This window comes from Glycine soja, chromosome 11 (assembly GCF_004193775.1).
Source record: "Glycine soja cultivar W05 chromosome 11, ASM419377v2, whole genome shotgun sequence".
NCBI classification, from domain to species: Eukaryota; Viridiplantae; Streptophyta; class Magnoliopsida; order Fabales; family Fabaceae; genus Glycine; species Glycine soja.
The window spans coordinates 14,797,208-14,807,549 of NC_041012.1; the positions used below are offsets into that span (position 1 = coordinate 14,797,208).

The window sequence follows — 10,342 nt, forward strand, 5'->3', positions numbered from 1 at the left end:
AATTCACTACTGCCCAAGTCTCTTGAAAACTTAAGCAGCTTGGTTTGTCTCTTCCTCTGAAGAGTTCTGGAGGAAAAATGCACCCAAAGGGTGCAGATCTCATGGATCGTTCAAATGAAAGGATGGATGAATCTGATGATGAGACATTGGTATCACTGGTAAAAAGGTAATGTGTTTGGTTTGTAGTTTTGCTAAGCCATGCCATTAATACTTCTGTCTGTTTGCAAAATAATATTCACTCATAGACATGTGTAACTTCTTTCAAAATGCCTTATATTGTTTCAAATTTTATACGTAGCTGAATTTCAATACTTTGTCAAATGCAATTTTATTGTGCTGTCCAGATGGCTGAGTCTCTCCTAGCTGTCCTCCCTTTAACTATTATTTAATGTTTATATAAATTTAGGAAGAAAATGGAGAGTGGCAAATTATCAAGGGGACAGTTACATGGGCAAACCAGTCAGGATAAATTATCAAAAGGCGATTCTGATGATGAAATGCTCAGCTTTGTTCTCAAGTAATGTTCCTTTACCTTCCCGTTTATAGGATCACCACTTTACTGATCAACGATAGGATCAATAATGATGGTCACAAATTTACTTTGAGCTGGTGATTCTTCCGACTCCTGCTTCTATCTGCTTTGACTTAAAAAATGATGAATTTGTCTCGTCCATCAACCACTTTTGTTTTATTTGTAATTAATTTTCTTTTTTTTTAATTTAGGAAAAAAATAAATAGCAAAGTATCAACTGAACAATTACTTGAGCCCATTAATGTGGATTCATCGTCAAGAGATGATTCTGATTATGAAATGCTCAGCTCTGCTCTCAAGTAAAATATTCCATACTTTCACTTTTCTTTCTTGGATATTATTGATCAATGATAGGAACATATGACGAATTTAGTTTGAATTGTTTATTTTTTTATGTGAAATCTTGCTACAATGTTAGTTAAGTTTGTATGTATGGAAAAATTCCTTTCTCTTGTTAATTTCTTAAAATTAATTACCCATTATCTACATCACATGTAATTTTAGTTGTTTATTCCAGCACTGTTCGTACCAGATTTAATTTTCTTTGTATTGGTATAATTTCTGGATGCAGAAGAACTAGACGACCATCTCTTAAATCAAAGCAAGTTGAGCTTGAAAATATCCAAATTCATGAGAGAATAATGGGTGACGATTCTTTCAATGGAGGCATAACAGAGGTTTCGGAAGGGTATGCCTTTGTCATCACTGTCATTTTTATTTTTGGTAATAGAATTTTATTTAGTGTATAATGATGTCAATGAGATTCATTTTTGCTAATATAGACTAATGGCAAACTTTTACCACTTAATGGGAAAAGATTTCTTGTTGCAATAGCACAAATTTGCTAGTTTGATATGATTATTTAGGCTGACAATTCAGTTTATTAACATTCCTGGGTATTTAATCCATTCATTGAACTATAAATTATAGTAACATTTATAGTTATTCAGATGTAAATATGAATCAAGGGGTGCTTCTCCTTAACTAACACAGCAATCGACATTGATGTCCCTGCAAGGACTATGCAGGTATAGTTGATTTTCTGACTTGTTTGGTCAGAAAGATGCTAAAGAAAATGAAAAAGCAACCCCTCTTGTTTGTGGAACTCCTTTTCTGGAAGACTCGGAGGGAATGCCATTACGTCAATGCTGAATATTTGTTGAGCGAGCTTGAAGAAATTGGTTCATCCCCAGAAAATTTGAAGAAAGAAAGTGCCAATTGGAATAAAACTCAGGGAGATGAAGAAATTGGTTCATCCCCAGCAAAGGCGTGGACACAAGATATCAAAAGTAAGATAAAACCCTCAAACTTTGCTTCTAAGCTTTTATGTATGATTTTGTACTTTCTATTTCTTTTGGGAAATTTTTCTGAAGCACTAAGATGACCATTTTTAGAATGTGGGACCAATTTTCAATTTATGCTTGTTGATTGATTGGTTCATAATTATTCTTGATCACTGCAAAGAATTATCTGCAATGAATCTACTCTTATTTTTGTTTCTTTCTTTTGTAGAGACAAGCTTGATGATGTTATTAAAGGCTTTGCACCTACCTCTGGCAGTAACAGTGACAAAGATGATCATAAGTACGTTTACAACTTGACATCAAATTTTACTTGAGATTTTATAGTTTCTGATACTTAGTTTACTTGGACATAACAGTGGGGAGCAATTGATGGAAGATGAATCTCAAATTGCTCTAAGGAGAAGGAAGAAACTTGTTCTTGATGGTGATTTGGAAAGACAAATCAAAGATCTCCATGAGAAGTAGGTTTGACCAGATCAAACTTTTGTCTGAACTTTGGAGCATGATTTAAATTAGAGCCTTGTCAAAAAGAAATTCAGTCTTTTTTATTTTATTTTTTTTACATCATTGGTACAAACATTCTTAAAAGGAGTGAGCAAGATAGATCAATTCATAGCTTTTCAATATTTTGTTGAATTTCATTATTTGTACTGTATTTCAATTCATAGCTTTTCAATATTTGCACTGTATTTCAATTAATAGCTTTCCAAAAATTAAAAAAAAAAACTCCATATTCTACATCGGTTAGGCAATAAACGATGTAAAAACTCTTCAAATTCTACATCGGTTGATTGAAGACCGATGTAGAAACCTTTCCATTCGTGCCCATTCTACATCGGTTTACTGATAAACGATGTAGAAAATCTCCTCATACTACATCGGTTTGACGATAAACGATGTAAAAACCTTTCATTTTCTACATCGGTTGATTGATAACCGATGTAGCCACGTTACCATATCTAGTCATTCTACATCGGTTGAACTATAACCGATGTAGAAACCTTTCATTTTCTACATTGGTTGACTGATAACCGATGTAGAAACCTACTCATTCAATATCGATTTCAGCCTTAGAACCGCTGTAGAAAGCTACCCATTCTACATCGGTTGTAGCTAGACAACCGATGTAGAAAAGCCGGCCTTCAAAGACGGTCATAAAATCGATGTTGTGATTCAACGATCCCGGGTTACCACCACGCGTCATAACCGATGTAGAAAGGCTGTTAGAACCGATGTAGAAGACCTTTTTTTTAGTAGAGAGTGAGGGTAATTGTGAAAATATATATTTTGGTGAGTAAATGAAAAAAAAATGTTTAATTATATTTAGTGATTCAAGCATTTTTGAATTTGCAAGGTCAAATTTTCAATGATCATCATTATAATAATAATGACTACTAAATGTATTTTTGATAATAAAATCATTATAGAGTACCTATAAATAATAGTTTTTGATCCTTAAGTTTTACATTAAAAAAATTTAATACACCGTCTATAATGAGACTGAGCCGAGAAGAATTAAGCTGTGCAACTCTTCACAGTTGCAATGACAATAGATCATTTTGATTTAGTTTATTTCACTTTTATTTCTATCATACATTTTTATTTAGTTCCAAAAATATAATGAATATCAAATTTTTCTAACATTTGAAACATAAAATGAACTCTCTCTCCCTCTCTCTTTATATTAATTATATATCATATGTCAAATATTATAATAACTATTTTATATATAATTATATTATTATTTTATTGTAATATATATATATATATATATATATATATATATATTATAGAAATACTATATACTGAGTGATACTTTGTGTAAAATTACATTATTGCATTATTAATTCAAACAATGAATTAATAATAATAATAATAATAATAATATAAAATCACAATTTTGCAACTTCATAGCAGCCAATGCAAATATGCATATTTTTTTAATATATAAAGACAAAGATCTGTTTTGCTAGATTTGGTCTTCAAAATAAAAGAGATAAAAGCTCTCATGATTCCTTCATTTTACACTTTCATGACCACATGATTTCAACCATAACATGATTTTGTGTATAGGTAGATGACTTTTGGTAATTTAGATTTTAAGGAATTTTCATGTTTGTGTTATTTTCTCACCTTTCTTCCTATTTTATTTTTTTCTTTTAATTGTGTTGTAAAAATGTTACATTACATGCAATTCAGATGAGTTTCTTTTTTTCCTTTCAATTATAGTTGTCGGGTTTGATTTATATTCTATATATATTGATTTGCATTTTTTATTATTAATTTCTCCTAGAGTTTTTATCATATTATTTGAGATCACTTTCTTACATGAATAATTAATCCATTGTTTATTTATTTTTTCTAATAATTTTATTTTTATTACCCTACTCTTTTCGTTAGATATGTATTAGTTTTGTTTGCTTCAACCACTTTCCACAATGTAAGAATACTTTTAAATTTATAAATATTTTTTTTGTGTAGTATATATTTTGATATTTCTTTCATTTTATTATCAATATTTTTTTACCAAAATTAATAAAATAGATTACCAAACAAAGTTTTTTAAAATATCAATTATTTAATATTTGTTTATTTTGTTCAAAATATCTTCATTCTTATTTTATTTAACTAATTTAGTTTTATTTAATAAAGAACTAAATTGTTAATATTAGTTATGTTTAGTAAAAAAATTTGATGATTATAATTAAGTTAATAATATATATTTTTAAATTAGTTTTATGGATAATAGTTTACCACAGCTAATATGTTTTAATTGACTTAATTATATTCAAATTCATTAATCTTAATCTTCAACATGTTCATATATATTTAATTATTAAACAAATATCCAAATAAGATAAAAAAAACTAAATGATGAATCTCAATTTTATTTCAAATTTTATATAGAAATATTAATAATTTTTAAAATTTATTGATAAATGATTGGTTTTTAATTTTATAAATCTTAAATATTTTTAATTTTTCTTATCAATGATTTATTTTCAACCTAAATATATTTAATGTTTATTATTTAATTTTATTCAAATCTTAAATTTTATAATAATAATAATAATAATAATAATAGTATTAACATACAAAAGCAACGTTCTTTCATAACGTTCAATTATAAGACATTATATCATTTTTAATGATTTTAAAGAATAAATATAACATCTTAAAAAATTATAAATACTCATTAAGTATCATAAATAAAAAATAATCATAGAGTATATAATAATAATATAGTTATTATTATTATTATTATTATTATTATTATTATTATTATTATTATTATTAAGGTTTGATTAGATATGACAATGGGGCGGGGACAAATATTGTTTCTCCAATCCCCGACCTCGACTTCCCAACATGTCCCCATAACCGTACCCGATATTCGACGGGTTAAAATTTATGATCCCATAATACCCGATTCAAATTAGAAAAATATTTTTTTTGTAAAGAAAATATTAAAAATTTGATTTTAAAACAAATAAATTGATTGTTAAACATTTATTTTTAACTACTTATATATCAATAAATTTATTATAGTGTATGTGTCTACAAAAATCGTTAAGAAAAGAATATTAAATTATGTAAAAATTCTAAAACAAAATTAACTAGTAATAAAAATTCTAGGTCTTTTGATTAAATTATGCAAAAATTCTAAAAAAATTTAAGTGGTGGGGCGGGTCCAGGTTCAGGGTCAAGGTGGATGCAGTAATTCCATACCTGTACCCGACTTTTGGTTATCGAGAAAAACCTGAACCCGAACCCATACCCAGTCAATTTGAATATTATTCGTCAAAGTCAGGACGGATTCGAACAGGCACCCACGGGTACGAGTTTTCTTGCCATACCTAGGATTGATGACGGAAAGCAAAATCATGTGAGACTTATCCATTAGTGGATACTTCGTCTACTGGAAGCAAGAAGTACTCATCTAATCCATCCAATCACTGATTGGAATATGAACTTTTATTTGAATTATCAATTTATATCAGTTTATACAATTCTGTTTAAAAAGGATAAATATGTGAATCAATCTTATATTTACTTTTACGAGTCTATCGGTCATATTAAGTTATGAATGATAAATATGGGAAGTCTTGATTCTATGAGATAGAAGTGTGCTTTATTTTCTTATTTCAGGAAACAAGATCAAGTTATACAACAATCATATTATTCAATCTTGAAGATACTTTTCATAATTATGAGTCTCTCTCTATAAATACGACATCAAGGATTGAAGAACGACGAAGAACATATATAAAAAAATAAGAGTATTGAATCAAGAAACAAGAGAAAAGAAAAATATTTGTTGAGAAACACATTGAATTTAAGAAAGTATATTCTTTGTGATATACAAAATACTTGTGAGAGATTAGAATTTCATTATAAATTTACTCATTGAGTGTTGTAAAGAATCTCTGATTTTATATTAAACTTATGTTTGTAAAAATTAGGAGTGACTTAGTCACAAAATAATACTTGAGTGTTTTTAGATTCAAGGAAAGTCTAAGGGTTGTGATACTACTACCCTTAAGAATACTTGTAAGCTAGAAGTGATAGAAAAAAATATTTATTGTAATCAAGTTTGATTAGTAGAATTTTTTACTAGTTGGTAAAGGAGGACTAGAAGTAACTTCGATTGAGTGAACTAATATAAAATAAAGTATTTTTACTACTCTTCTTTAACTTATTAAAATATTTTAAATTCCATTTTTTGATACATTTTGCACACAAGATTATCGTTGAAAATTAAGTTTTATACACCATTTGACGACAATCCACCTGAACTTAAGAAAACTTATCTCAATTATTGGCCGATAGTTTTTAATAAATTAATTTATCTTCCATTCAAAAAGATATTATATTTTAACTAATTCACTATTCAACCCAACTGTGATTTATTATTTTTTAGTCATAGTATTTAAAAATTAGAAACTAGTATAGTTAATATTTTTATATACAAATAATCCTTATTATAATTTAATTATAACATGTAAAGTCTAAATCATATAATAATTCTTATAGATAAATGGTTTTAAAAAGTAAAAGTAATGAAATTAAAATAATAATAATAATAATAACAATAATAGACAAATCTTATTGTATGATCAGAACCATATAATTTATGTCACAATGAGATTAACCAACACAAAATTTCAACCATATAATATACTTAAAAATATTATCCTGAAAATAAATTAAAATATCATGTTAAAATAATTAAAAGGTAAATATATTTATAAAAGAATTATACAAATTCAAAAATTTAAATGCTCTTTAATTTTTAATATAAATAAATTTTAAAATATTTCTTATAAAAACACAAAAATAAAGTACACCTTAAAATAATATCCACAATTACAAAAAGAAACACTCAAATTAAAATAATTATATTAAAATTATTATATGTACATTCTTTTTATTTATACTTTTGATATAGGTATTGCATAATTATTTGAAGTAAGAATAAATCATAATAAATTTAAATGGACTTAATATTCTTTATGATAATATCTATTTAATTACAAATACAATTAATCATCTTGCTCAATTTTACTATAATTATATTTAATACACATCCAAATATTTAATTAAAAATTAATAATTTTATCTATGCACATATATTTTATATATATGCCAAAAAAATATGAAAATGTATAATTTAAATAATTTATATGGGGTTTGCTTGTATACACGCATTCCAAATTTAGTTAGAGTATGCTGACAGCCTACACCAAAATATGTTGGAAGAGAAAACAATTATTTCTTTATTTTAACTTATTTATTTTAGGGGCATATATGGAATTTTAAAAAAATTATATAATTAAAAAAATAAATAACCAATATAAATTAGATTTTATGATTTAAAAGTAATGTGAGTTTATACCAAAAAAAACTAATGTAAGTAGTCGATGAATACTTGAGTTTCTATTTTGATTATTAAAATTTAATTGTTGATATTCTTATACATGTTTTTTATTTTAAAAATTTAAATAAATGTTATTTTTCATAATTTTGATATTAAGTAATAACATTAAATATTATGTTACTACTCATGCACAGTTTTTAAAAGTATCAAACGAAAATGAAGTTTAAAAATATAAAATGTATCTTTCAACACTTTAGTGCCTTTTTAGAAATTCAAAAAAGTACTTATAGTAATCAGTATGCATAAAAATAAATTTATTATTGATTTTTTATGTTAATTTATTATTGATTTAAAAAAGTACTTATATATATATATATATCAATTTATGTTTTTTTATTATTGATTTAATCTACATTTTCATCATATTTTTTCAAATAATCTCATACAATATTATTTTGATTTCTTATATATTATAAAATCACTTATATTTCTTCTATAATTTCACTCTATTTCAAAAGTATTAATGTCATTTATTTAGTAGGGGTGATGATTTTTGTTGGAGAAAAAATTTAGGAAGAGAATTGTCAACTAACAAACATTTTAAGTTATATGTATACTTCTGATACAATAATGAATTTTTTTTATTTTTTATTTTCTTTTACTATGATGTTTGAGACACGTGAAGAATATTTGAAGAATTACATATTTATTTTAATAATTTACATGCATTTATAACTTTTTGTAACAACAATAATTGTTTTTACACATGTTATCTTACTTTTATTAAATTAAATTATTTTTTTAATGTTTTACTTATTATATGTCAAAGAAAATAATTCAATAGAAAACTTGAATAATTTTTTTCGTTCTACAATTGGTCTAGTTTTTTACCCGTGCGATGCACGGGGTTACATTTTATTTGTGTATGTATTTGATGATTTTTTATGTAAATGTTTTGATGTAAGAAAAATCGTCCAAAATAATATAGGTTTTTGTTGAATTATTTATTGTGATATATAATCAATAAAATATCTCGAAAATAAGTCAATGTAATAAATATAAATATAAAATAAGAAAATGTTTAGTATTGTACTTAACAAAGCATGTATTGATGTTAGAAACAAATCTTTGATCATTATTTAATTTTTTTAACTGAATTATAAATTGTTGAAAGACATCCTTAATTAATTCAACATAGTGAAATTGATAATAAATTATTGACCAATTAAGTTAAATAAATTTATATTTTATGACAATTTTACATGATTAATATTGATAATAACATAATATATAATTAATATACGATGTTAATGCAACAATACATGATAGATTATATTTTAAAGTTTAACAAAATGAAAGTCTTTGTTGCAATATTCCTTGGATGTGAAAGGTGTCAAAGTTTCAATCTTATGTTACATTTTTTAATCAATTTAAAACAAAAAATCAATATTAAAAAGTATGCAAATAAATAAATAATATGCTTCTAAATATTAAAAAGATAAGAAGTATGTTATAGAAAATAATAAATAAATAATAGCAATACTTGAAAAGATATAAAATATTTTTATTATTAACAAAAAAAATATTTAAATTCCTTTGATATATATATATATTATCAAAATAATTTTTTTGGTCAATCATATTTTTTATTAATGTGATAACTTTATTTTATCAATATAATATAAAGATACAATAGAACTTGTTTATTTAAACGTATATCATACATTAATATCATATTATTTATAATTACATTTATATATTTTAATTCAAATTCATTGATGTTTTTAATTATGATCGATAGAGTGTTGCCTATTCAAAGTTTTGATAAACTTTCAATATGAGAAATATTAAAAAAAAATGTTACAAACCCTTTATTTTGATAAAAAAATAAGTTGAAATTATAACCATCAATAAAAATTGGTATTAAGAAGTTCTTTGTTAAATTTTCACATAAAAAAATAAGAAAAAAAAATCATGTCACATAAAAAACTAAGGCTAAAATTCAACAATCAATAAAAATTTTGAAATACTTTTACATATAATGTTTTTAATTTTATTTTCTTTATAATATTAGTGTTTTAAATTTATATAATTTTTTATAATAACTTAATTGTTTAATTATGTGATTCAAAATAAATATCATTATCTTATCATAAATTTACCATTCTAAAATCTAAAAAATATTTATATACATTTAGTGTGCAGTTTTTATTTTTTTTATTATAATTAAAGTCATATTGTGGAAACATAAGTTTTTAACTCTAAAATGAAAAAAAATATATAATTAAAATTTACACTTCCTATGCATATACTTACTATTATAAACATTACCTTTTTTATTATATATGATTTTCTAATAAAAAAATATTCTAATATAACAGTACAAATTAGTAGAATGATTTATATATTTTTATTTTTAATTCAAAATTCAATCCAACAGTATGAATTATCTTAATAAAAAAATTAATGCATTTCACATTTTGAATTAATATTATTTACGAATAATTATGGAAACATTTAAATATCGATTAAAGGATATCATTGTCTTAAATATCATTTAATGATACATTAATAAGCATTAAATATCAATTAAATGATACAACTTAAAATATGATACAAATAAGAATC

General features: G+C 24.2%; 1 protein-coding gene across 1 annotated transcript; it reads left to right on the top strand.

Annotated features, from left to right (window-relative positions):
• The first annotated feature begins 1,543 nt into the window (after positions 1-1,543).
• Positions 1,544-2,497, top strand: LOC114374680. Its single transcript, XM_028332353.1, has 3 exons — positions 1,544-1,821; positions 2,045-2,116; positions 2,193-2,497. Exons 1-3 carry the CDS (start codon positions 1,596-1,598, stop codon positions 2,204-2,206), a joined length of 312 nt encoding a protein of 103 aa, XP_028188154.1. The 5' UTR covers positions 1,544-1,595; the 3' UTR covers positions 2,207-2,497.
• Positions 2,498-10,342: the final 7,845 nt, after the last annotated feature.